The sequence below is a fragment of the Canis aureus genome, chromosome 25 (assembly GCF_053574225.1).
Source record: "Canis aureus isolate CA01 chromosome 25, VMU_Caureus_v.1.0, whole genome shotgun sequence".
In the NCBI taxonomy this organism is placed as follows: Eukaryota; Metazoa; Chordata; class Mammalia; order Carnivora; family Canidae; genus Canis; species Canis aureus.
The window spans coordinates 42,261,705-42,288,449 of record NC_135635.1 but is presented as its reverse complement, the minus strand read 5'-3'; the positions used below and the strand labels follow the sequence as shown (position 1 = coordinate 42,288,449).

At 46.7% G+C, this 26,745-nt stretch overlaps 1 protein-coding gene across 6 annotated transcripts in view; it reads right to left on the bottom strand.

Moving 5' to 3' along the window:
* CRACR2A (calcium release activated channel regulator 2A) overlaps positions 1-26,745 on the bottom strand; it is a 138,570-nt gene that overhangs the window by 16,854 nt on the left and 94,971 nt on the right. For 5 of the 6 annotated variants that reach the window (XR_013364428.1, XM_077871414.1, XM_077871412.1 and 2 more), the window contains 6 exons: positions 24,205-24,250; positions 19,421-19,527; positions 15,969-16,287; positions 12,181-12,313; positions 6,603-6,684; positions 6,388-6,502 (listed from right to left, as the gene is read on the bottom strand). Coding sequence is in view for 5 of the 6 variants with exons in the window: in XM_077871414.1 (XP_077727540.1) it covers positions 6,388-6,502; positions 6,603-6,684; positions 12,181-12,313; positions 15,969-16,287; positions 19,421-19,527; positions 24,205-24,250 (802 nt within the window). In the remaining variant the exon portion in view is untranslated. Of the gene's footprint in view, positions 1-6,387; positions 6,503-6,602; positions 6,685-11,326; positions 11,664-12,180; positions 12,314-15,968; positions 16,288-19,420; positions 19,528-24,204; positions 24,251-26,745 lie in introns of those variants that run through there. The other variant, XM_077871416.1, reaches the window with a different exon arrangement.

Genomic DNA, 26,745 nt, shown 5'->3' with positions numbered 1-26,745 from the left:
AGACTTGAAATCCGAAGGCAGAATTCGAACCTGGATTCAGGTAGGTTGGAATGGGTGATGGCTTCAGCCTCCTCACTTGCAAAGGGAATGGTGGGTACTGAATGACCGAATAGGATCAGGTAGGGAAGAGTCACATGCCCAGCATCTGAGCCCAGTGCACCACAGATAGCAATGCTGCCTCTGAGGGAAAGGCGGTTGGGGGTGTGGCAGGGTTGGAGGGGGGGCAGCCTTCTTTTTTAAAGCAATTCCTGGATATAAAAATAAAACATCTTAGAAGGAGCAGAAAAAAGCCAAGGCCTCCCCCTACCCTGCCACCCCCCAGCTGTGGCTTCTGTCCTTTGCATTGTTCCTCTCTTATGCAAATACTCGGGACAGCTGGCTTCCCTTCTGTGGGCCTTGGATTGCTGCTGATAAAGAATTAGGTCTATCCCCAAAGATGTGGCAAAAATAAGTGAGCACCAGCATAAGGCCAGAAGAGTATGCTGGCCATCATAGGCAGTCAGTCATCATCACCCTGGCCCAACACTGGGCTCTGACACAGGGCCACAGGGAGGGTTGGGGCCGGGGTAGGTGTCTCATGGTCCTCTCTGACCTGAACCTCAAGTCTTCGGCTATCTGCCCAAACCTTACATTTTTCACGTACCCGCCTAGTTGTTCAGCCTGTATACAGCTTGGCACAAAGAGGTTCATCAGTACCCACTGACTGACACAACACTCCCTTTTGAAAGTTTAAAGTGCATCTCTTTTGGGAAACGAGTCTAAAGTCTACCCCACCTCTGCTGACATTTCTATAGATGCCAGGAGAACTCTGTAGGCATGACAGGTCAGAGAGAAGGAAGCAGAGCTCTTTAGAAGGGCACACAACCCAACCTGTCTGTGTGGGACCTGTCCAAATCATTCCTCTTCACAGACTCTCTTCTGTGAGCTGTGAGATGGACCTATACAGCTGCTTCCTATCCTCTGATACTCTGACATAGAAGCCTCTCCATTCCTCCAACCATTTCAGTTGCCTTTCTTTGAACTCGTGCTTGTTGGAAGACAGACGTGTTGAAATTCAAAAGATTACCCACCTCTGACTTTAAATAACACGAGCTGTCAACCTGGAGCAGAGGACTGACATTCAGCTCAGAACGTGCAGCTGTTGGGTTTGGTTGGCTGTAGTATGTGTGAGTGTGACTGTGTGTGTGTGTGTGTGTGTTAATATGCATTTGCTGGGAGGCAAGAAAAAGCACTTAGCCAGGATAGTGCTGCTATTTCTCTGGAGCCAGAACAAAAAAATTTCTCAGCACATTAAAGCATGTAGTTATGCTAAGAAAAAAATGACTGCAAAATTATATCTTGGGGGTTTCCATATTTATCCACCCCCTGGACTATGAGTCAAAACAAGATTTATTTGTGTAGTTCGTTTTAAACTGCCAGCACTTCAAGCTCAACTTGGAACATGGGGGAAAAAAATCAAACTGCTATTTTTTGCTCTGTGCTGTGCAAAGATCACAGAATGAGAATTAGCTAGTGGTCCACGAAAGGAGAGCAAAGTGGGCCTGGCCCCTTCGAGCTATAGAACTGTTCTGCTGTGAGGTGGAAGCGGCAAGGACTGAAAAGAAATGAACACCTATTTTTCAGAAGCAGATTTCAACCATGGACCATGTGATGCTCTTGTCACATAATGCATAATGCAGCATAATGCAGTGGCAAAGCCCTAGATTCTAGTTCTGGCTGGGCGTCTGGCAAGCTGTGGGTACTTTTGGACAAGTCACTTCCTCTCTCTGGATCACAGGACTTTTCATCCATAAAACCAGAGACTGCATTAGATTAATCTTCAAGTTCTTTCCCAGCTTGGAGACACTGCTCCTGTTGGCTTAATGACTCCAGTCATTTTCCACCTCCTTGACTTATAGGCCTAAGAATACAGGGCTATCAGAGTGACAAAAGATGGAAACAAGAAGTTCAACACGCCAGGACCACAGACATCAGGGACCAACAAACTGGATTTGAGAAAAATACCAGCCCTTTCAGGTTTGTACCAAATCCTATTTTCCCTAACTGATACAGGCCCCAAAGTCTCCAGGCATCCAATTTGTCCCATGGTCTAAACATGGGACCCTTAGAGCCCAACAACCAGTTTCTTCTCTGGATTAGATTGGCTAAACCAGTCCTCCCAAGCAGAGATGAGAAGGAGGTGGGGGAGGGTTGGAAATAGTGAGTTCGCAGGAATGGTTACTTGCTTTGATGTGCTATATGGTACATAGGAAATGCAAATGGCAGGAGAATCAGCACAGGATGTGCCTGGTCCTCTTCTGTGGAAGGCCTGTGGGCAAGGTAGAGCTGCCCAGGAGAGGAAAATGTAGGAGGACAGCCATGGGGACCAGGCTCTCCCACCTCATAAAGCAGAGCAGGTGTTAGGTCTCTTGTGCCAAAGGAGCTTAGTTCCGCTGGGGCTGGAAGGATCTGTTATGGTCCTCTCATCCGTGCATACTCCAGCTCTATCCTGGAGCCACCCGTGCCCAGAGGATCAAATGCCTCCTGTAAGAATGTGGGGGCCAGAACCCTTTAGAGCTTCTGCTCCACTGTCATTGGGTGATCGGCCAGTTTTGTGGCCTGGAAGTGCTGAGCTGGGATAGTAAGTACTTCCTTTATAGGGTACTCCACACCCCACCCCACCCCCCAAACATCTGTTCCCACCCCACACAACCTCTTCCAAGAGTGAGTCTTTGCCACGTATAATCTGTGGCAATTTAAGCCCTTTCTTCTTACACTGCTTTTCAGGTTGCAGGAGGAAGGGGCGCTGCGAACAGCTGGCCAGCATTCACTTAATAATAAGGCTTCAGAACCTGAAGCCTGTTATTAAAGCTCCCCCTCCACCCTCCCTTCTCCAGGCGAGGGAGTTGGCAAAGTGCTTGGAGCTCTATGGAAAAATAAGGTGCTCCACAAATATAAAGTACTTATTATTTTCAATCCCCTCCGATCAAATTAGGTGTCAGGTTTTAATCTGTCACCTGACACCTCTGATTGCTGGTTGCCAAGGCAGAATGACTTTAGCTTTTCAAGAATCTTGAGAATAATTGCATTCATGATCCCACTGTTCCACACCTTTGACACACACTCCACCATCTGACGCTTGATCACATGTTCACACAACTGCCCCCAGCACTTGTTCTTGAAACCCTGGGCCACAGGGCTGGGCCCCGGTACCAAGTCCCCCAGAGTGCCTCACCAGTGCTAGACAGGTGGGTGATGCTCAGTAGATTCTAGTTGAAGGAACACAGACATCTTTGAAAGTGATTCAGAACCTTGCTTCTCAAAGGGTGGTCCCCAGCCTGGCTGCATTGGCCTTGCCTGAGAACTTGTTAGAAATGTAGAATCTTGGGGCCTATCTAAGATTCTGAACCTGCGGAGTCACATTCCATATTTTCACAAGGTCCCCAGGAGATTCCTCTGCATATTAAACTTTGAGACGCACTCTTTGGGCTTGGAATCAGGGCAGCAGAGAATCAGTCTACTGCCTTTTTTCTTTTTTTTTAAATTGTATTTCTGGGCTCTGAATCGTTCTATTTGGGAAAGAAAGCCTAACATCTGTTTTGTTTGAAAGCATCATAGGTGATCCTGATTATTCAGGTTTGGAATCGCCATTTAGAGTTTTACCTGTATCTTCTGCTGATAGTCTCAAGAAGGAAAATCCAAACTCCAAATTATACAGAAAAGCCCCATCTGCACCCAGAGAATTCTGAGCAAAGTGCATTTTAGTGTGGTTTCCCGGGCCATTGATGCAACAGGGCTTCCCTGAGGACTCTTGCTGGGTACGTGCTGACGATGCTTTTCAGCCCTACCCCACTTGGGAACACGCCAGTCATCGGATGCTTGGCCTGGTTTTCCGGAAAATGACCAAACTGGTGCTTCCAGCTGCAAAGTTGGCCCTCTGATATCTCTTCGCCTCACTGCCACCACCAAATTCGACCTGATATTCCACCTCTCCGACTAGATCCCAGGCTCTTAATGCAAAATAGGGGCCTCAGAAACTACAGTTCCTACTGATGACAGAGAGCACGGTTCTGCAAGTTTGCCTCTATCCATCCCTATTAATCCCAGACTACTGCCTTTAGAACTGCCTCTGCCTGCAGTTGTCCCTATCAAGGGACAATGAAATGTCCATAGCTGGGAAAAGAATGGGTGGTGCAGAAGTCATGGCCTCCATTTCTTCCTTTGAGAATGAAATGTTGCTTTAGATCAGTGATTTTCTAAGGGAAACCTGCTTGTCTAACAAAATTGTGCCCAGGGACGCCTGGATGGCTCAGCGGTTGAGGGTCTGCCTTTGGCCCAGGGCGTGATCCTGGAGTCCCGGGATCGAGTTCTGCATTGGACCCTGCAGGGACCCTGCTTCTCCCTCTGCCTGTGTCTCTGCCTCTCTCTCTCTGTGTCTCTCAAGAAGTAAATAAATAAAATCTTTTTTAAAAAAATTGTGCCTAGACTTCCAATAATGAAAACTGAATGAAGCCAAGTAGCTCTGACTGACCTGAGAGATGAGGGACCCAGATTTGCAACCCTAGGCCCTTTCCTGCCCTCCTCAGTTCCCGGAGGACATAGTTACATTTCCAGGGCTCTAAGGAAACAAATCTGAGAACCACCAGATCAGATAACCTCTGAAGTCTCTCCTGGTGCTTAATTTCTGTGAGGAAGAGAAATTTGCAGCATTATCAAAAAAAAAAAAAAAAATCATGTCATAAATTCCAAAGTTTAAATGAGAGTCACTTCCAGATACCCATCCCATTTTTCCACTATTAGCTCGATGTAGAGCCATTCACTACATTTCAAAACTTACATTTTCTCTACTGTAAGGTTCTCAAGTACAATCATTTTGAGAAATGATTTGTATGAAGCAAATTTCAGAGAAACCTTTGAATCTGGTTTCCACTCTTGTTCCTTATTTTTCCTGGAAATGAGAGGGGTGTGGATTAGCAGCAGAGAAAGGAGTGGCCCAGCCAATCTAAACCATAAGAGAAACAGATTTTGGTGGGAGGAATCACAGATCTTAGGGCCAAAAGGATGAAGAAATGAACAACTTCAGTGTTCTGCCCGCACGATGAAACAGTCTCCGTTCACGCCTCCCACATCTGTGGAGCACGAGTTCTGTGGGACCCGTGCCAAGCGCCAGTTGCACAGTGACCAAGACACGGTGTCAGCTCTCAGGGGGCTGGAGAGCAGCAGGAGCGGGCTGGCACAGGGTCCTTCACAGCAGTGCTACTGTGTGGGGAGGAGGGTGGGGGGTTGCCAGGTCCTAGGGCTGGAGCAGAGGGTTGAATGTAAGCTCCATGAGGACAGGTACCTTGTGTCTTATCTGCTGCTCTAATTCCCAGACCCTAGAACAGTGCCTGGCAGGGCTTTAGACAAATAAATGAGTAACACATGGATCCTGCAGGTAGCAGGAGCGGGGAATCCCACGTGAGCATTTTGTTGAAGACTCTTCTGAGACCCTGTAAAATAAATACGTGGCTTGTCCACCCTGACCGTGGCCTTGAGAAGGCTGCATCTGAGGGGTAGACATCATCAGAGGGTTAAAAAAGACTTACAAATTGAAGCAGCTTATTACAAATATAAATCAAGAAAGTAGTCTTAACAGATAATCCAGAATTCAGAGAAGAGGCCTGTTGCCTGGTGAGCCCTGGCCAGCATGCCTCTGGGGTGAGCAGGGGGGCCCTCGCATTGTAGATCAACCTCCCCTCCTGTGAAGGGTCATGGCAGAGGCCCCAAGACCCTGTGTGGTGCCGCTCCTGGGCTGGGCACAGCTGGGTCCACTGGAGCTGGAACGGCACAGAGGGCAAAAAGGGGGGAAAGAAGGCCGGTGGGACTCAGCTAAAATACTGGTTTCTTGGGGAAAATTCCTTGACACTCCATCCTGAGTCCCTCCCCCAGTCCTATCTTTTTTTTTTTTTTTAAGATTTTATTTATTTATTCATGAAAGACACACGGAGAGAGGCAGAGACACAGGCAGAGGGAGAAGCAGGCTCCTTGCAAGGAGCCTGATGTGGGACTTGATCCTGGATCCCAGGATCATGCTCTGAGCCGAAGGCAGACGCTCAACCACTGAGCCACTCAGGCGCCCCGCCCCTCCCAGTCTTATCCTATTCACTCATGGCACTTATGGCGATTACAATACAGTTATTGGTATAATCTAGGTCTTTCAGGTGCCCTCCTCCATGAGGGCAGGGACTGTGTCAGTTTTGTTCATACCCAGGATCCAGGGCTGGGCTGGAGTTGGCCCTATGAAAGCAGAAATCGGTTTGTTCCTTGTTCCCATAGAAGGCGGGTTCCGAATCAGGTTTTGGAAGAGCTGAGTGGGGGCAGAACACAGGCAGGGACAAGGGGGAGGCAAGAGTTGGCACAAGTGCTCACCTCCACGCTGCTCAGCCACTGCCGGATGGATAGGAATGACTGTCTGGCTGTGACATCATACATGACGATGACGCCATCTGCCTTCCTGAAGAACTGCTGGGTGATGCAGCGGTACCTGCCACAGAGGGTCACACATCAGGGGGTGCATGGCTTCCCCCCGCAGCCCTCTGGATGGCAGGTGGAGGAGGCAGGGTTTGGCCAGGGATGCTCCTCACCTCTCCTGACCTGCTGTGTCCCATAGCTGCAGCGCCACATATGAGTCATCCACACGTACCATCTTCACCTGATAATCGATGCCTACAAGATAGAATGAGCCTATCACGTCCAGATCAGTAAACAATCCCCCGACATGTCTGGAAGCAAGTGAGGCCAGGGGCGGCAATCCTCCCTGGGTAGCTCCCCCCGGGAGGGGCTGTGGGGAATTGGACAAGGATGCTCGGAACCCGAGTCCTGGTCCTGTCTCTGCCATGGTGGAGCTGGAGGGTGTGGGTCAAATCACTTAATCTCTCTGAACCTGCAGAACCTCACTGCAATGTAATCCACACCCTCTTTAGGGATTCTATAATAGGGTTCAAATGAGATCACATATGTAGAAGTAGATATGCCAAGGCAAAGAGAATTGTTATTTTTCACAAATCTACTCCCTCCCTGAAAAGATGGAGGAAGAAGAAACTGTCCTCCTATTTCTTTTTCTCCATCCTCCCTAAAATCCTTTTCGAAGTTCCCCTAACAAAATTCAAATATCCCTGGGAGGACAGATCGTACTTTCAGACTTCCATCAGCCAATGCAAAGGTATGTGGAGGGACTGGGTATACGGAAGGGGACTGGGTGGCAGGGCAAGGGAGGGTCAGAAGAGAAGGGGTAAGGGAGGAAGAGTCAAAAGCAACATTCACCCTTGAGATGAGCTTAAAGCCTAGCCCCTGGCCCAGTCAAAATCATCTCTCTGAGGCCGTGACCCTCCCCAGAGTCTTGGACCAGAGAGACAAGGTCAGGCATTCTGTACCCCACAGGGGCCCTCAGAGATGAGGACCTTAATGCAGCTTCTCCGAGAACATGTGAGAATATTCAAATGCTTAACACTTTAAAAAAATTTTTCCACCTCAAGGCATCAAATCTGGGAACCAGAGGGCATCCGTTGCCACCTGCAAAAAGGCCCGGAGGGAGAAGTTAAGACAGCCTATCTGAATGATGTACAAGGCTCAGTAAGGGACAGCAACAGAGGCCAGACAGAGACAAAAGGGACAACAGAGAAGCAGTAAATAGGAAAGGTCATCCCAGCCATTGTCTCCAGGCAAAGCCTAGTGCACCTGGGAGCTCCAGAGTGGCAGGAATGGGGGAGGAAGAGTCCTGGGCTCCTAGAATGTCAGACCAGCAGGGGCTCTAGAGGCCTTGTGCCTCACTGGTGAGGGCCAGAGAGGTCAGCACATTTGTGCATCCGGGAGAGAAAAAGAGCGATTTTGTCCAATTGGTAGAATGCTTGACATTCCTAGTTTTCCTAACCATCCCTCCATCTTCACAGTGTTCCTGTGACACCCACGAGGATTATTTGCACACATGTGCATGCCCAACCACACACACTCATGCACATGCACACAGATGTGTGCGTATGGACTCCCAACCCCCACAGTGAGAGAATGAAGCAGCCAGAGTCCAGTGACCAGATGCCTTGCCCACTCTAGGCAGCAGCTATAGCAAGTTGCGAGCCAGCTCTGAGGCTCATTTTTTTTTTTTTTTGCAGTGCCCTGTTCCCCAGGGACACCTGGTGGCCTCATTAACCTAGAAAGTCCAGGCTAAGTGCACCCAACAAAACGGATTATGACTAGCTGGGCTGAACCTAGGCATGAGTGTTCTTAGCTAAAAGTGTAAGGGTCTCCCCAGTCTGTGCTCTGGTGGACTGAAGGAGCTGCTGGCTGTCTGAAAACAACTCTGGAGAAAGCTAAACACGGTCAACATGCTTTCAGGGCCTGATCGGAAAGCAGGCTGAGGTCTAAAGCCCCTGAGGTAAGAGCCCTCCCCTGGAAAGGCATGCAGGCCGAGGGGCAGGTGTGGCTGCTTGGGGCAGTTGGGTCTTGGCTGCGGTCATGGTCCTGCTCTATCTTACTAGGTAAATACTTTGCTGGAGGACAGGGAGCTTGTCTTGTAGGGAGCAAGTTGTACCAGGGAGTACTTGAAAAATGGGTGCTGTGCTGTGGTGAGCTTGCCGACAACCCCTGCTGGGTACACAATGTACTTATCTCTGCAACCTCCAACAGAGAGGCCCAGAAAACAGATAAAGCCACAGAGTGGGGTGGGGGGGAGACAAGGATGGTGACAGGAGACACAAGGAGTCCAAGTCCAACAGAACACGCAACACACAATAACCAGAGAGCCTGTAATAAACTGGTTTCTAAGACCACAAGCAGTTCTAACATTTCAGAAGTTGGCAACCCCATGTTGCACATTGCAGCCTCAGTTCTGCACCTGACCAGCCATGTGACCTTGATGACATTATGTCACCCTCCTCATCTGCAAATGAAGTGTGATGGAGGGTGTAGAAGGGTAGGTCAGATGTTCATAATCTTTAAGTTCTGCTGTAGCATTCAACAAACACATGGCAGTGACCCCCGACTTGTAACCTAACTGGTTCCTGAATGACAGCGGGGCATCAGGAGTCCCCGTCACTTGGGGGGATGGTGTGGGTCAATGTTGGGCTGATGGACTCCAGGAAGGGTGACATTAACCCTTCTGGACAAGACAGGCTCAAGATGTTATCAGAGGGGGATTTGGGAGTGGGAAGGGCCTGCAAGTTGTCGTGGAGAAAAACTCTAGGGATTTCTCTGTAGAAATAGGGAATGGGATAGAAACCAGACTGGTGGCCAAGAAAGGGTAGAGTGTACTCTGTTGGGGGAAACCTCTGGAAGAAACGCCTTGGGCTGTGGCCTGTGTTTTAAGGCAGGGGCCTGTGAACCAATGTGGGGCAGTGGAAGAAGCACGGGACTCGGAGTCCTGGTTTCCAGAGAGCTTTAGCTTCTATTGATCAGTCCTGCCATTTACAAAATGAGCTCCAACATTCTACAGAAACCATCATTTGACATTGCCAGGACAACCCCACAGGACTCAAGCACTCGCCTTTGAAGAAATCAGATGGTCCTAAGGTGGGGTGGGCGGGGTGCCCCAAGTCACACTGTCCTATTGTAGCATTTATGTCATGCACAAGCCAAGAGTGGAGTACAGATCATGTCGGTATGAGGGAGCAGGAGGCCTGAAGGCCCCTCTGATGGTGATGGCAAGGTTTAGGGATCTGCTATGTCCCTATTATTGCTGCCTTAACAGGTGGTGGCCAGAGCCCCAACCTAGGGTTTGACTGCCCTGGCCCTAGGGCAGGATTCTGTGTCTCCTCTGTCTCTTTAAAGGGAGCATCTTTCTGGTGGCTCGCATGACATCTGTTACTGACATGTGTACCAGAACAAGGCACGTTGTGTGGCAGGGAGACTAATTTCAGCTGTCGTTCCAGCATGTTCTGCGCAGTGTGATGAAGGGCATTCCTGATTTGGAATCTTTGATATTTTTCCCTTCCTAACTTGTAGGTGTTTCCATAATTGGTCTCCCGGGAAGTGCAAATTAGTCTGATTTTTCCTTTTTCAGAGGCTTCCAGTTCAGGGGCACAAGTTGGAAATGTAAATGGAGCCTGATTTCATCGATAGGAGAGACATGCTGGGTGCCTTGCTCAGGGGGATGCCTCTGAGGGCGGGGGTCTGGCATCTACTCCTCCCCATCTCCCACAAACCTGTGCTAGAACCCTGACCTGTGTGGGCCTATCCCATAGAATGCCCCCAGGAAGGTGAGTCCTCCTCCTATAGTCCTTGCTTCCTGAAGCACACTGGGCTCACTCCCAGCAAGGCCAGACTTCTCCAGACTTGGGTCATACAGACCCAGCAGAAGGCTGTCTGCTCTTCTTCCTGTCAGGGGCCTGATTCTTCATCTAGGGATGTTCTCAGTCTTTGTGTGGAATGAGACTGAAGGCAGGGGACAAAAGAATGTTCCAGATGTGATAAGAGCATAGGAAAAGACCCAACAGTTAGAACAGGATGCTTGAAGCATATGGAAAGAGACCCAACTACAGGAGCAAGTCTGGGAGGAAGGGGAAAAACATGAAATCTCCCAAGGCAGGGTTCTGGAGCAAGGAATGTTTGTCTTATAGGGTTAGCTTGTCAGACAGCTGAAGACTAAAGATGGTCTGAACAGAGAACCAGACTTGGAAGCCATCTTGGGGGACCTGATTCAAATCCTCCAGGAGGAAAAACTTGAAGCCTCCAGGGGGAACAAGCCCTCTTCCCAAGATCACATAGCTGATCAGTGGCAGAGCCAAGATGAAGATCCAGGACTCCACGGGGCACATGGGTGGCTCATGGTTGAGCATCTGCCTTCAGCTCAGGATGTGACCCCGGGATCCTGGTATCGAGTCCCACGTCGGGTTCCCCACAGGGAGCCTGCTTCTCCCTCTGCCTATGTCTGCCTCTTTCTGTGTCTCTCATGAATAAATAAAATCTTGAGGAAAAAAAAAAGATCCAGAACTTCTGATGTTCCACTGAACCTTAGCAACCTCCCCTGCCTGTACCAACCCATGCCTACCCCTCGGAATGGGCACATGTCCTCACTGCTCGCTGGGTGCTGAGCACATATAATTCAATATGCTTAGGGGATACTGCGGAATGGTACAGAAGGGGCATGTGGGGGAGCCAATATAGCACTAAATATCAGCTGAGGGGCTGTGGACAAGCCTCTTAGCCTCTCTGGGCCTTAGTTTCCTGATCTGCCCGTTGAGCTGATAACAGTACTTCCCTCCCAGGGTTGTGTGAAGATAGATTGAAATGATGACTATAAAAGCCCATGGTAAATATGCAAATCACATTAATCTATTTTCAAATGCAAAGAATATATTTTCAAATTAATATGCAATTTTAAATATGCAGATCACACTAATATACTTTCAAATACAAATAATATATTTTCAAATACACAGACTTATCACTGTGGCTCAACGGTACACAGTAGTCTCACAATGGATTTATTTTTTGCTTGAGTGATTCAAGCAAAAGGTAGAAGCTAAAAGGTCAGTATGCCCTTGGCTCTTATGACCCACTCCAATGCAATGAGCAGCCCTGGGTGAAGGGAGCAAAGGCTTCTATCCGAATAAAATATTACTTGAGTGTGGGAACACATTAAGCCATGATCATCCATTAATGGCTGAGCCTAATGAGCTTCCACGATGAAATCCAGCTGTCACCCAGCAGGCCTGGAATGCAGAATGGGGAAGATGTGATAATAAAAGGAGCCACCCAGAGCACTGTCCTCCCTCTACACACACACACACACACACACACACACACACACACACACACACGCAGAGCAGCAGGGCGGGAACCTGCTGGCCCCAGGGGAGGCGGGCTTCGTGGTGTCTCAGTGTGCACCTCAGGAGGAGCCTGAAAACTCAGGGCCCTGCTGAAAATGGAGGAAAAAAGATAGAAAGGGGATGGGTTCGGAGGGTAATATAGAGCCTATCTTTGCCACTGCAGTTCCCCTCAGGCTGGGCAAAGCAAGTGATCAGTGGTTCTACTCCGTGTGGGATGAGCTCGGCGTCTGGCACAGTGTGGGAGGTGGACTTGACCTTGCCCCTTCAGCCTCACTGGGGAATAAGAGGCATGGGCCCCTACCAGCCTGACCCCACGGCCACTCCCACTGGGCTCCCAGTCCCTTCCTGGGCCCCCTTCCCACACCCTCCCTTCCCAGAGGGGGCCCCTCTGAGAACTCACCCACAGTGGCTGCCAAGCCTGGGGCAAACCGGTCCTCGCAGAATCTCCTTAGGAAGGACGTCTTCCCCACAGCAGAGTTCCCCACTAACACAATTTTGAAGAGCCGGTCTGGGATGGAGAGAGGGGCTTCCTCCTGCGGACAGCACCCAGTCTGGCCAACTGCTGGCACGGTCACCCACCCGTCCTCCCACTGCAACCTGTCCTTTAACCAATCCCTGCGGTGTCCAGGGGCAGGTGAGCACCTGGCCTACTGACTAGCAGGAGTCTGGGATGCAAGTAGCTTTGGGCTCTGGGCGCAAAGGCTCCTTCTAGCATCAGCAGGAGGGAAGAGAGACACTCATTCTGCCACTTGTCATCCGCCTGCTGTGTTGCAGGCCCTGGGCTGGGTGTGAAGACACAGGGACAAGGGTGCAGGTCTGGTTTGTGTGGACAAAAGGAGGCAGCCATGGAAACAAATCCTTGCAACGCAAGCTTCTAAGTGCTCCGGGAGCCGGGAAGAGTCCGAGGCCCACAGGAAAGGACATTTTGAGCTGGGGCTCAAAGAGGAGGCAGGGATTCTCCATGCAGGGGAAGGAGAGGTGAGATGTTTGCAGGGGAAGAGGGAGATGTATGTATATCACAGGGACAGAGACAGCCCAGGGTGGTCCAGGGGACCTTTATTTCTGTCCTGTTATTGAAAGCCTGGACCAAATGGAGGATGCTCTTGCCTCCCTGCACCATGCTCGTCCTTCCATCTTATCAGCTTCCATTTAGGATCCCATCTGCCCGGGAAAGGATTTCCACTCAGTAAGCTGGGAAATCTGCTACCCAGACCACTGGGCGGAGCTTTCCAGAGTCCACCGGTCACCGCGCTCCTTTTCTTTTGCCCACCAGTCGGCAGGGACTGGGAGCAGTGCTAGGACACTGGGGAGGATGGACTTGCTCTAGGACAGCCTGGAGTGCTAGGGTAAGGAGCTGCCTTGCACGATCATTGCCTCCATCATTGCCTCCTTTAAGCTGCTTGTTTGCTCACCCAAATCCTGCCTCCAGGTCCAGCCCCGCACTGCCTGGCCAAATGAGGAAGATCTTTTGAATATATTTAGAAGCGGATTTGGGGGAATTAGCTCCTCTCATTGAGCAAATACTATAATGGAGTGGCAGCAGATATTAGCAGTACTTGAGTCTCAAAGAAAAGCCATTAACAGCCTTTTGGAGAGAAATCAATTCCATGCAGTACTTAGGAGGGAATTCAAGGTCAATTATGGGAGTTTCAACTAAACTTAAAAAAAAAGAAACAACCCACACTCACAAACTATGCCCGCCACTTGGTTTTCTTTATTCTTCCAATGCGTAAGGCATAGACTCGGCTGGTCCCTGCATAGCCTCTGCTCCAGCTATCATTTGTTGGAGACTAAAGCTCAGTGCAGCAATCTGTGTATCCCTAGGCATGTCTACAGGTATGGAATGTGAAGCCCAGAGCAGGACAAGCCTCTGTAGAGGCTATGCTGGTCCTGCTCTAGGAAAAGCAGTGGGTTTTTTGTTTTTGTTTTGTTTTGTTTTGTTTTTGCAGGCCAAAGGAGATGAATGCATTGATGCTCCAGCTCTGGGCAGGACCCACCTGACAGTCATGTTCACTCATATAACCTGTGTCCCCTCTGGGGGACAATCTGTACTGTGACAACCAGACTGGTGGGGGTGGGGAGAGGAATGGAGTAAGATCTGTTCTCATTCTCTGTCTTACCATTGGAAAAAAAGCTTTAAGAAAATAAAAGTAATGCATGCTAATTTTTAAAACTAGGAAAAACAGAAATGTAGAGAAGAAAACAATAATTATTCATAATTACTCTGTCACCAGGAAATGGTCACTATTCATATTTGAATGCATTTCTTCCAGGCTTTTTTCTATATAGATGGATGAATATATGTTTTATTTAAATCAATTATAGACATTTATTCTACTTTCTCATATATTATTAAATTATAAATATTTCTGATTTACTCAGGTTTCTTAAAAATGTGATTTCTTTTTAGATTTTATTTATTTATTTGAAAGAGAGAGAGAGCTGAGGACAAACTGAGAGGGGGCAGAAGGAGAGGGAGAAGCAGATTCCCTGCTGAGTGCAGAGCTGGACTCTGGGCTCGATCCCAGGACCCTGAGATCATGACCTGAGCTGAAGGCTGACACTCAACTGACTAAGCCACCTAAGGTGCGCCTTGAAAATGTGATTTTTAACAGTGCTATGATATTCTATTGAATTTTGTCAAGTGTTTGCTAATATACATAACCATTTTTGAATTAAATCTTTGTCTGAATTTGGTTATTAGGAAAAATTGCTAGGAGTAGAAGTGCTGGTTCAAAGAATATAGAATTTCTAAGTCCTTGATTCCTGTCATCAAACTACTTTCCAGAAAGCTTGTACTGATTTATACTTCAGCAGCATGGCATGGAAGGGCCTGCCTGATAGCACTCTTCCAAAGAGTAGACCCTCTGTTGAAGCTGCTATGTGACTTCTTAGAGAGCATATTTCCTCTCTGCTGCAGCTGCCATCCCAGACTGGATGGTAGCACCCCTGGTGGAGCCAGCGCCCAAATGAGAGCACATGGAAAGAAGATGGGCTCATGTTCCTCGGGGGCGGGACCAAGCCTCACACCCTGGGCTTCTACTTCCCAGGGGAATAGACATTTCTGATGTGCCCCATCAGATCACATGGCCCAGCACACACAGATGCTTAGTTTTTCCTTTATTCCATCCCCTCCCTCTTGATACTTTTACCTTTGGAGCATAGTGTGGGGTATTTAAAACCCTAGTGTGCCCCCTGCCTCCAAGTGTAGGTCTGTGCTGAGGGGGATGTGGGAGGGTATGTGGAAGGGAAGGGCTGCTACCCACCTCTGGGGCCATCCAACTCTCACTCTCCCCCTGGCCCAAGGCCCTTTGGAGAAGGGATACATATGCACAGATCTTAACCCAGTACCCAAAATGACAACCAATGCCAAGAAGTCCCTGCAGTTGTTGTAAAGCTTTCCTGGCAAACATGCTAATACGGCCCTTGGAAATGGTCAAGTGGCAATGGCTCAGTCCTAGAGAGTTGCCCCAGTATACAGGGAAGAGCCTCTTTCACATTGTCATGGACATTTCTGTAGCCTTTTAGACAGTCAAGTAGGAGGTAAAGGGCTTGTGGAGTCTATTCCTGGGTCACAAATGAGATGAGGAACATCATCTCCATGAACCAGAGGAAGATGCTTACTATGGCCTCCTTATCCTACAGAATTGATCAAGAAGCTCTGGTAGGGAGTGCAGCAGGGAGGTAGAAGAGAGGAGGATCACCCTGAAGGGAGGGATAAGCCGGGCATTTGGGAATGAAAGGAAGATTAGCTGATTGGGAACCTAGAGAAAAATGATGGTACACAAACTTTACAAAGCAATGATTGGTTTTGCTGAGAACAGTTACAAAATATAAGGGAAGATGTGTAATTTTAAAAGTATGTGATGTTTTATGCTAAGAGCCAAGCAGAGTGTCTGTCTAAAGTAGTTATTCAGTAAATGCTTTTGAATCTGAATCAGAAAAGAGAACATAGGGTGGGGAATAGGGCAAACCACAGAAGTTATAAAGAGAATTTACTAGGACCCCTGAGTCTCCCCAGTGACCCTCAGTCCAATAGAGCAAGCTGGTATCTGAAGGACACAAATATGGTGATTCATGAGACCAGCCACATCTGACTTCCTGAGATGCCTTTGGGGCTCTTGGGTTTAAATGCAATGGACAGGCATAAGAGTGACACCTACAAACGAACACAGGATGTGTCCTTACTTTAGACAAGGCTTCTTTTCCAACAGGTTGCCCACGAGGAGAGGTAGGCATGGGTTCCAAAGGTCTGGTCTGCTGGCTTTGTAGTTGCACCCTCTGCTGGGAGACCTCTTCCTCTTCTGGACATTTGCTCAATGGCTGCTCGAAACTGCCATCCAGGAGCTGGGGAAGGGGGTCTTCTTCAATGGAGATGATTCTGCGGAATGCCCGGGGGAATGGACCCCCAGCCCCTGGCTCCTCTTCTGGAAAGGGATATCCACTCAGGCCTAGGGAGCTTCTCCTCCTGGAGAGGCCAAATACATCTTCTTCCTCCTCTGACTGGCTATTTTGGAGTAGAGAAGAAAGAGAAATGGGGAGAATATAATAACATATATCAATATGGAAACTGGAGAGATGCCTGATAGCTCTGTGACAAACAACTAACTGAAGAGCATCAAACCTTAGGGGCAGAGAGCTCCAGGAAAGGAAAAGAAAACCAAACAGATCCAACATTCTTTAGCCCATTCACCCAATACACTTCTGTAAGTGCTTAATGAATATGAATGTAATAAGGTAGTGGCGATGATAATGCTGAAGGTGGTGGTGATGATGATGGAGGTGGTGTGATGCTGATGAAGGCAGTGGTGATGAAGGCAATGGTGATGATGATGATGAAGGTGGTGTTGATGGTGAAGTTGGTGGTGACGATAATGATGGTGATGATGATGATGGAGGTGTTGTGAGGATGATGAGCACCAGGTATTTAGCTAATGACACAGTCATGCACAGATGAACACAACCCCATCCTCATGGAATGTTCAGCTAGTGGGGGGCTGAAGCAGTAATGGCACAACTATATACACTTCAACAAGCTGTGAGAAGTGCCAAAAAGGAGTAGTAAAGGATATAAAGAAAGGAGCATAAAAGATCTGGAAATAAAGCATCTTTAGTTAATAATCAGGTGACCTTGGCTGTAGTCCTGACACCAGCCCTTACTGACTGCGACACTAAAGAAAACACTTCAACTCTTCCAGCCTCAGTTTCCTCACCATGGAATGTGGCTCATCTGCCTTGCCTATCTCAGTAATAAGACAATGCATAAAAACAGATGTCTTCACAAAATAGTCCTCAGCAAAATGAGTGAGGAGGTGTTGCTGCTCTGTGAGGAGCCCCCACCACTGGCTCAGAAGCAACTGCCCATTTGTGGATGGGCTTTGGGTAGCAAGGAAGTCAGGCAGGGCCCCTCTACCTGCCTTTCCTACCTTTCTCTTTCAATGACCCTGCTAGTCAGTGTCCGGAATAAGTGGCCTCAGAGGCCTACATGCATATTTGCTTCCAGAAGCATCAAGAACAAGGGAAAGCAGTAGGAGGTAGAGGAAATTGGGCAACCAGATATGAGCCAATGCACAGGCTGTATTTTCAGGTTTTGAGAGCAAAGGCCTCACTTCCTGGCACAGGAAGTCAAGTCTCTGTGAATAAACAGTTAAAGCTGAGAAGGGTTTTAAATGGAAATCTGGCAGGGAGAACCTTAAGTCCAAAAGTGAAACACACATGCACACACACGCATGCAAGGATTAGAAAAAAAAAAAAAACAGAATGCAAATTAGGTGAGCAGGTGACAGGGCCAAAGGAGAAAGAAGATAGATGAGGGTCACATGATATGAAAAACAGTGAAGCTCCTTTCATTTTGCCCCCTGGCTTATAAAAGTTATTATTCCTAAGAACCAATAATAGGAAGGGAAAAGAAAAAACTGCATGTATCATTGTTCTGAAGTCAAGTGCAACTCTGAAAGATAAGAGAGTGCTTGCTCACAAAAACGGTGACTTAATTTGGGTCCCTTGATACAAAATAAAGAATTTTGTAGCAATTCAGGGACCTTCTCCTTTATTTATAAAATCATAGTTTTTAATAGAAGCTGACTGTCCTCTTTCCAACAAATTTCTTCTATAGTCTAACAAGCCTACTGATGGCTTATCCGCTTTAGAACACAATTAGTATTCCAATCCATTTTCACTCTGCTGACACACACAAGTACACGCATGTGTGCACATGCAATCCAGTGTGCCCATACACACACAGCATGTTGTTTGGAAGGCCTTGCAACCAGAAAAAAAAAATGACTAGGGAAACAGCCCTAAAATGAAGCATTTCTTAGAAAATGCTTTTGATTTGGGAAATTCTCAAACACTACTGACATCCTGTAATACTCTCAGCTTAGCATGACTAAATTCATTTTTGGTTTTGCCACCAAGGGCTACGTATGAGCAGCAGACAGTGGTGGTCTCTGCCAAAGTCTGTATTGGAATTTGGGGTGCATGATTTGTTACTTATATGATTACTGTTTCTTTTTCTTTTACTCAACCCTAAGCTCCAGGAAAGCTAGGGTCTATTTAGCTCACCACTCTAGCACAGAGCATAATATCTTGCCCATAGTAGGCACTCAATATGGATATGGCAGGATTCGTGTTTAGTTTTGGAGTCTTCACAGAACTGAAAAGAATGTCGGTTACACAGCAAGCAAGCAGTGAATGTCTATTGAATGAATATATTCAGCGCTGAGCAACCAACAGGCCAACTATTATTGCAAAAACTTGGATCCCAAGTTGTATCCCTTTGCTGAGCTATTTAGAAAAGGAATTGAGGATAACTGGGTCCAAAGATTTGACCAAGGTGCTTGTCAGGGTCTCCAAAGTCACTTCCCTTTTTTGTATTGTGTATTTCATGCTGCTGTCCTCAGGGTCTCCTGGATGAGCAAATTCGTGAACTTTCTCCCTACCTTTGATATTTAGGGGTCTGGTTGCCTTTGCCTTTTTGTGGCTGTCTATGTGGATGGAACACATGCCAAAAAAGAAGAGAGGGCAGAGGACTGGCTTGTCTCTCTCAATGTGCAACGAGCCACTCCTCTCGGGACTCAAACTAGATTATTGTGCTGTCTAATCGCAACCAAAAATGTTATCTGTGAGGTAACATTAAATATGAAGCCTTGAGAGGAATGTGTCAAGCACGGGCCCCATTCCTGTGTGCAAAGGAGCTCAACTGTTGGAGACACCATGCCACACTTTAATTACCCTTCAGAGCCAAAATGTCATGTCCCCAAAAAACCAAGTGCATCCATTCTGCTTGACAGAGAGCAGACTATCTTCCAGCCACGTTCCACCTCTCTCCCTTGACACCTTTCATCTCCCTTCTTTCTCTACTCTTCTAATTTCCGGCACCTCTTTGGTTCCTATCTGCAGGCACATACTAGAAGACAATGTCCTGTCCTAGAGATCTGCTCTGCGCAGTCCTCCTGACACCTGGATGTCAGAACAGGAAGGAACATGTCCTCTGAGATTCAAGGGGAGTGAGTGCAACTGGCTCTGGGCTTCCCCACTGGGGCCACTTCTTGAGAGCCAACCTATGCGCTCAGAGCCATCTCCCAGGAGGTGCAAGACAAAGGAACACATAATGAATGAAGAAATCCAGGATGACTTACCTCCTAAGGATCCCTCTGCCATCCACATATTTGCCTATCACAGAGCCAGATCTCTGTTTCCAGTTTGCTTTGGAAGCAGCTGTGTTTGCCTTGGCCGCCTTATCTTTCTGTAGAAACACAAAGTGCCCTCAGATCCACACCTGCTGATTTGCCCTACTGTGGAGCCCCAAAAGGGCTCCACTTCCCCCCTTCACAGGTCAGGTTCTAAACAAAATTCCAAAATTAGAAGTTTTGGTTTTGGCTTCTCAGTACAAGACGACTTTCACTTAGTTTGGTTGGGATCTAAAAAAAAAAAAAAAAAAAAAAAACCTGCAACCACTGCCATCCTCCAACACTGCCTTTTATCGCCAGGATCTTGCCAAGTTGTAAGGGAGCTCTTCCACCTGAACAAGTTAGAGACCCACACACCACGCTCTAAAGTACAACTGATTTCTCTGTTGTTCTCTTGCTGTGGGAAACAGCTCTCTGAAAGGCCTTGAGGATCCCACAAAAGCAAAGTACAGCAAAAGCGAAGGCTTTCTTTCTCATTTTGAAAGCTGTTCATATAACCATATCTGGCATAAAGAAAAAAAATAGAACTTACAGCTCACACTGGGCCGTACAATCAGTAGAAAGGCCCCAGCATCGACCCCCTGGTCCTTCCCTGGCACATCTGAAAGCTAGCTCCTCCCGCGAGGCCCCCTATTGGCTTGAATCATTTGCCTGTTTGGTTTGCAGGGTCTCCTCTGCAGGGAGAGTTCTGGAAATTAGTAGCCCTCCCTCAACTGTACTTGGGGTTACATAATTTAAAAAAAAAATAGACATAGACAGCTATGATAATCAGTGCATGAGAGTATAAAATACTATTTTAAACAAGGAAAGTGTTAATATAAAATGCCAAATGATTAAAAAATAGAGACCTCTGTATAATTAATTATATTTTCCTTGCCTTGTCGATGTATTTGAAGTTTACTTAAGGTCAGGAAACTGATTCTTAAACAAGTTTTCTGGCCTTATTATTTGATTTATATCTTTTTTAATTTACTGACCAAAGTATATTTTAGCTTTCAGTGCAGTAGTCATGGGTGGTAACCGTGCAGTCAAGTATTGTTATCAGTACTATCATTGAGCTGTATTTAAAATTTTAGTACAATATATTGAATGGAACAGAGGTTAATATTCAGGTACTAATTACAACTAGTCTGGCCTTGCTGGCAGTTAAATCTTATTTTGAATTGCAAATTGGTTAAATTCTATGTGGAATTTGCTGAGAAGAGAATGCAGACTACTGAAATGCCATTTTAGTTGTTTTCTGACCATAACCACAATGTACTAATGAATCTGTGTTAAAAAGACTATTTTAGATGTATTTCCTGCTTTTGTAAGCGTTAAACATTTATAAGAAGATTATTCAAACTATTTTTTATAAAATGAAAGCTATGATTTTTAATTTAACTGTTCCCCTGCCCCCCTTTTGTGGAAGATACTCTGATTCCTTGTTAACTTTTACCCTAAAGCTTACATATGTTTTTTTCATATGTGCTTCATGACATACAGGCAGCTCATGAAGGGATCTAATTTAATTTAGTGTTGTATGTACGTTCATGGCAAAGTTTCGAAAATAAAAAATGTTTTTCTTCAAAAAAAATTTTTTTTAAAGGCAAGCTCTATGCTAGAGGTGCTTGCACCTTCCGTAGAGTTTCTTTTTATTTCTTTTTTTTAATTTTTTTTTAAAGATTTTATTTTATTTATTCATGAGAGATGAGAGACAGAGACACAGGCAGAGGAGGAAGCAGGCTCCATGCATGGAGCCCGATGTGGGACTTGATCCCGGGACTCCAGCATCATGCCCGGGGCTGAAGGCAGGTGCTAAACCGCTGAGCCACCCAGGGATCCCCAACTCAGGTTTCTACCCAAGGTCTATACTGCAGGTCTCCCTCAGGAGCCTATAGCCTGTGACCCTACTAAGCAACTTGATTTTTGAAATGAATGTTCACTTAATATTACTGAAGTATGCCTAGTAGTCCCATTGATCTACTTCTTGCTTCCAACAGTGTTGGGATGGAACAGACCCAGGGACTCCCTTATTTCCAGCCTCTGGCCACCCTCTAACCTCTTTTCTAGTTGCCATAAGAGCTATTTCTCAGCTATCCTCGGCCTCTGAAACCAGTTAAGTTTTTTGAGCTTTGCTCCTTATTACCAGTTAACCATGATTGTCAGAATTATTCCACCAAGGTGGAAGCAGCCATTAACTACCTGGTCAACCTGTACCTGTAGGCCCTCCTGCACCTCCTCTCTATGTATTTCTGTTCCAACCATGAAGACATGGCTCAAAGGGTGTGGGCCACTTTTCTCATGAGTTGGTCAAGGAGAAGTTGAAGGGTCCTGAGTATCTCTTGAAGATGCAAGAGCATTGTGGCCACACCCTTTTCCAGGACATTTTTTTTTATAAATACAATCTCTTTACCTTTATCAAGAATAAGAAAATTTAATCATAATGTGATTTAGAAGTAACAAGTGAATTGGGGGATGTTAACAAGGGTTCATTGTGTGTTTCCAGATCTGTTTTGTGTGCATGCATTTCTATCTACAAGTATCACTGAGCTTTTAACACTAAGTTTATGTCACACAGTGTGGTAGATGTATCTTTGAGCTTAAGAAAACCCTTTTAACAGTATTTACCATATGTTTATATGAAGAAATGTAGAAAAATTATGGTACTGAATTTAAATGAACATCTACCTTATAAATAGGCTAGCTTGACTGGACGAAGTTTATTTGACTTCTTACATCCAAAGGATGTTGCCAAAGTAAAGGAGCAACTTTCTTCTGATATTTCACCAAGAGAGAAGCTGATCGATGCCAAAAGTAAGTGCTCATTTCAGCATGCCTGTTCTCTTGCCTCCTCCTGCTGTGAAAGCTGTTTTGCAAGTTCATGGTAACTTTCACAGTGGAAGGACTCACGTATATTCTGGCTCAAGGCGATCCTTTTTTTTTTGTCGGATGAAAAGTTGTAAAATCTCATTCTAGAGGCTAGGAAGTCCAAGATGGAGGTGCCAGCTGGTCTCCTTGTGAGCATTCTCTTACTTTTTCCCTTTGCTATGTCTTCTCCTCAGGATCCCTCCATCTCCCACCCAATAATCCAATGCAATGATTCAATACACAGTTTAGAGACTGGAGTCCACCCCGTTACCCTTCACAGGAGTACTGACGATTTGCAAGATGACAAGGAGAAGAGATTACGTGGAATGCATAGGGAAGTATTTATGGGCAGAAACAACTGTGCATCTTTAAAACACACTCCTTGGTTTGGCTCCAACTCCTCTCTATTTCCAAAGCCCCAGAGATGAGAAAGGGACCAGCTCAGGGGATCGATTAGGCCAGTGCCCTGCAGTGAGTGGGGGCTTGCAGCCCTGCTCACAATGTTCCCCAGCAGATGTCTTCCAGGACATGAGGGGGAGTTAGATCACAGGAAGAATCTTTCATTAACCAATCATCCCCCACAATTCCCAGTGATTCTTAATGAGAGAAGGAGGGGCTGCAGTGCTCCCAGAGCCCCTGAAGGTATGGCTATAATGATTCCAAATTAATCTTTAATTATTATCCAGCATGAACATGATTTTATCCCTCTTTCTTCTATTCCCCACTAGGCTTCTTAATTCCATTCCCTTTTCAAAGCAAAATGAGTTTGGCAGGTGAAAGGAAGTGAGGCCAAGGAATTAGGGTGACATTTGGTTTTAAGTTTTAAAATAAATTCAGTGTTACTTCTAAAACAATTATAACTATTATCATCATCAAACAAACGTGTAGGCTTAAGTGTTGCTCTGATAGTACATAGAGGTGGGCGGTAGAGAAGTTTGCTGCCAATCAGTGACAGGAAAGAAATAGGGGTATAACAAGGTTCCCCCCAGGGATTTGCAGTTGTAAACCAGGCCAGACCTAATTCATAGCAAACCACCCACCTTATGCTGACCACATTCAGGCCACTGTCCAGCTCAGAGCCCAGAGACCATGACCCTCCTCTTTCCAAGAGTTTTTCTCAAAAATCCCTATAATATGGAGAAAAGGATAGGAATTCCCTTTCCTCATGTGAGAGTTGGGATCATGGTTGGGGAAGCTAATGATTTTCCCAGGACATATGGGAAATTCACCATGTGCTAGATCCTGATGATTAGGAAGTTACATCAGTGAGTCCTGCCCTCCTTTTCCTTCCCTTCAGAGCATCCAGTGACTCCTACCTAAAGAGGAGGATGAGTAGGAGAGCATGGAATCTTGGATTTTGTTCAATGTGGCTCAAAGTGAAGACCTATTATAAATTGATATGGCACTCTGTGGTATTTGGGAGAGTATGTAAGTTCAGGTATAGAGGAGCAGGGGTCCCCATAGGGTAAAATATATGTATTTAAAATCAACTATGGTAATAGTGAAATATACATTTTTAATTCATTCTATGATGGTATAAGAATGCAAAATTTTCATCAAGAGATAAAAATTTTAATGAAGAAAAGAAAAACCTGTGAGCATTTTCATTAAAAGTGATCATGACATTTTAACTGTGCCATCTCCTGGCTTTCCATGTCCAGGAAATCTGTGATCCTCCCAAATATTTTAATCTCTGTATGCCAAGAGGAAAGTGTGTTACTTCATAGAAAATTCACACACTGCTACTCAGTAGGCCACCCTGTGCATTTTTATTATTAAAAAAATGAGCCTGACTTCATGGACATTCTTGGGCCTGTCCCAGCATGGGCTCTGACTACCAGTGAACCCAAATGCTGTCGGGAAAAGGATCACAGAGCAATTACCTGAAAATGTATGTCCCGTTCATCCCGAAGGTGCTTGTTTCTTTCCCTGCAGATGGAAAAAGGGAATCTATTCAGACACGGCGTTTGCAGTGAATAAAGCCAATAGCAGCCAGTTTGCCAGTGAGAGAGGTGCAGAGAAAAGCTTGACGTGGAAGGCGCAGTGAGTGTAGAATGTCTTTCCTTAGGGATTATGACAGAGGTTAGTTTGTCAAGCTGTAAGTCAGTTGGAGGCAGGGAGTAAACAGAGTGGCCTTTCAGGATCCTGCACTTCAGGATCAGGGGGTGACCAGGAATTCCAGCTGCACCTGTGAACTTGTTATAGGGTGCTTGCACTCTCTCTGGACCATTTATTTCATGCATGCATGCATTCACTCAACAACTGTCTCCTGAGCACCCATTCCATGCTAAGCAGGGTTCTAGCTATCAAGGTTACAACCAACAAATAAAAGAAAAAGTTCCTGTCCTTGGGAAATTTTACTTTAATGCAGAGGTCACTGCTATTGAGAGAGATAAACCAGGGACTGGAAAAGAGTGTCTGAGGGTGCAGTGGTGTTTCAGCAGGGCATTCAGGTAGACAGCATCTGAAGCTTGAGGAGGAGAGGGGAGCGATGCAAGTATTTGAGCTTGGAAGAGCTTCACAGGCAGAGGAGACAGCAAGGGCAAAGCCTGGAGTCAGGCTCTCTTGGATGTGTGTGAGGAGCAGAAGGGAGGGCATAAGAGTGCTCAGAGGAGAGCCATTAGGATATGACATCAGAGAAAGGTGGAGGGACAAGTAGAGACCTGACCATTCGTGGTCTTGTGGGCCACTGTAGGAACTTGGGATTTTACTCCAAATGAGACATGAGGCCATGGGGGGGCAGTGGCAGCAGAGTGTCCTGATCTGACTCACGTTTTATACAGAGCCCTATATAGTACAGATGCTGGGCTAAGAATACACTACTGGACACAAGAGTGAGGCCCTGAGAACTGACCACTCTTTTAGGCAACATGGAGGTCACTGGTTTCACTTCCAGTGAAATCGAGGTAGAAGGAGCCTGACTAGTGCGTCAAGAGGGAGGAAAAGAATGGAGACAGAATGCAAACATAAGCAATTCTTTTGAAAGCCATTAAAAAGATGAGAAGTGGCTGGATGGGGAAGTGGTGACAGGAGATACCAGGTAAGAGATGTCAAAGGGACATAACTGACCATGGAGGAAAGAGAATGCATGCTGGAATAGTCCTCGACAAAGGTGAGATATTCCAGTGCACAGCTGGGAGCCAGCTGTAGGGGGCAATGGTCCACCACGCTGGAGAAGGCAAGAGGTGGATGCGGATGGGCATGGGAGATGTGCTCACGTGGCGGTTCTGCCTGTCTCCTTCCAGGGCACCCCTGGTTCTGTAAGCAGGCTAGCAGCCTTGCACCTGGGTGAAGGCTCAAGGGCTCTGGGAAGCCCCGTCTCTATCAGGGAGTATGCTGTGCTGTCTCCTGCTTCGTGCAGCCATCTCCGTGCATATAGTCACTCATACACATCATCTGATTCTCAAAAGAAGCCTGGGAGGCAGGTATGAGAAAATTAACACTCCCAAGAAAATTGCCCAAGGTCGCAGAAGGTCATAAGAGGCAGTGCTAGGTTCCAAAGCACAAGTTCCTAAGTGTCCTGAAATTGTTTCCATTTGCCCCTTCCTCAGCCCGTCACATCCCAGCCACTGTCCTGATTCCACCTGCTTCCTCCCCTCAATCTCAACTCCACATTCATGCTAGCCCTTGCCCAGCATTTGCTCTCTCCTTGACTCAGTTTCCCCATGCTCTCTGTCACTACCCGGTGATTTCACTGTGGAGGAAAAATCTGCCACGGGGGCCTTCTCCATTGTATCTGGGCTGCCACTGGCTGGAGACTCGAAGCTTGTAAGCGAGCAATAGCACAGAAAGGCTTCAGGCATGTGATTCTGCACAGATGCTAGTCTCTGTCAAAAAGATCCATATGCAGAAAGCTGCCTTGTCATTCTCTTCTGCTCATTCGCTTTCAATCTGTCCTTTTCTTCTAAGTACAATAGAAAAAAGGGGGGGGGGAACCCTCCAAAACGTGTCCTTGTTCTCTTCCTTCCATCAAAGCCTTCCTAAGAATCAAGATTGGCTCTCAAATGGATTAGAACTTGGCTACATCCAAACCCCATTCCATCCCCCCAGCCTGGGCAGCCCCGTTTGAATCATGTATTGAGTGAAGTAAGTCTGAAATGCATTCAGCTGGGAGCACTTTTCAATTGGGTAGCATCACAGATGCCAGACACGGTAACCTCACCTTGCTTTCAAATAAAACAAAATAAGAACCGGGGCGCCTGGGTGGCTCAGTTGGTTAAGTATGTGACTCTGGAGTTCGGCTCAGATCATAATCTCAGGGTCCTGAGACTGAGCCCCACGTAGGGGGCTCAGTGCAGAGACTGCTTGAGGATTCTCTCTCTTCCTTTGCCCCTCCCCCACTCAACCTCTAAATAAATAAATGAACAAACAAATAAATACTAAAAACAAGTCAGAGTGTCCCTGATTTAAGTCCACTCACTGCA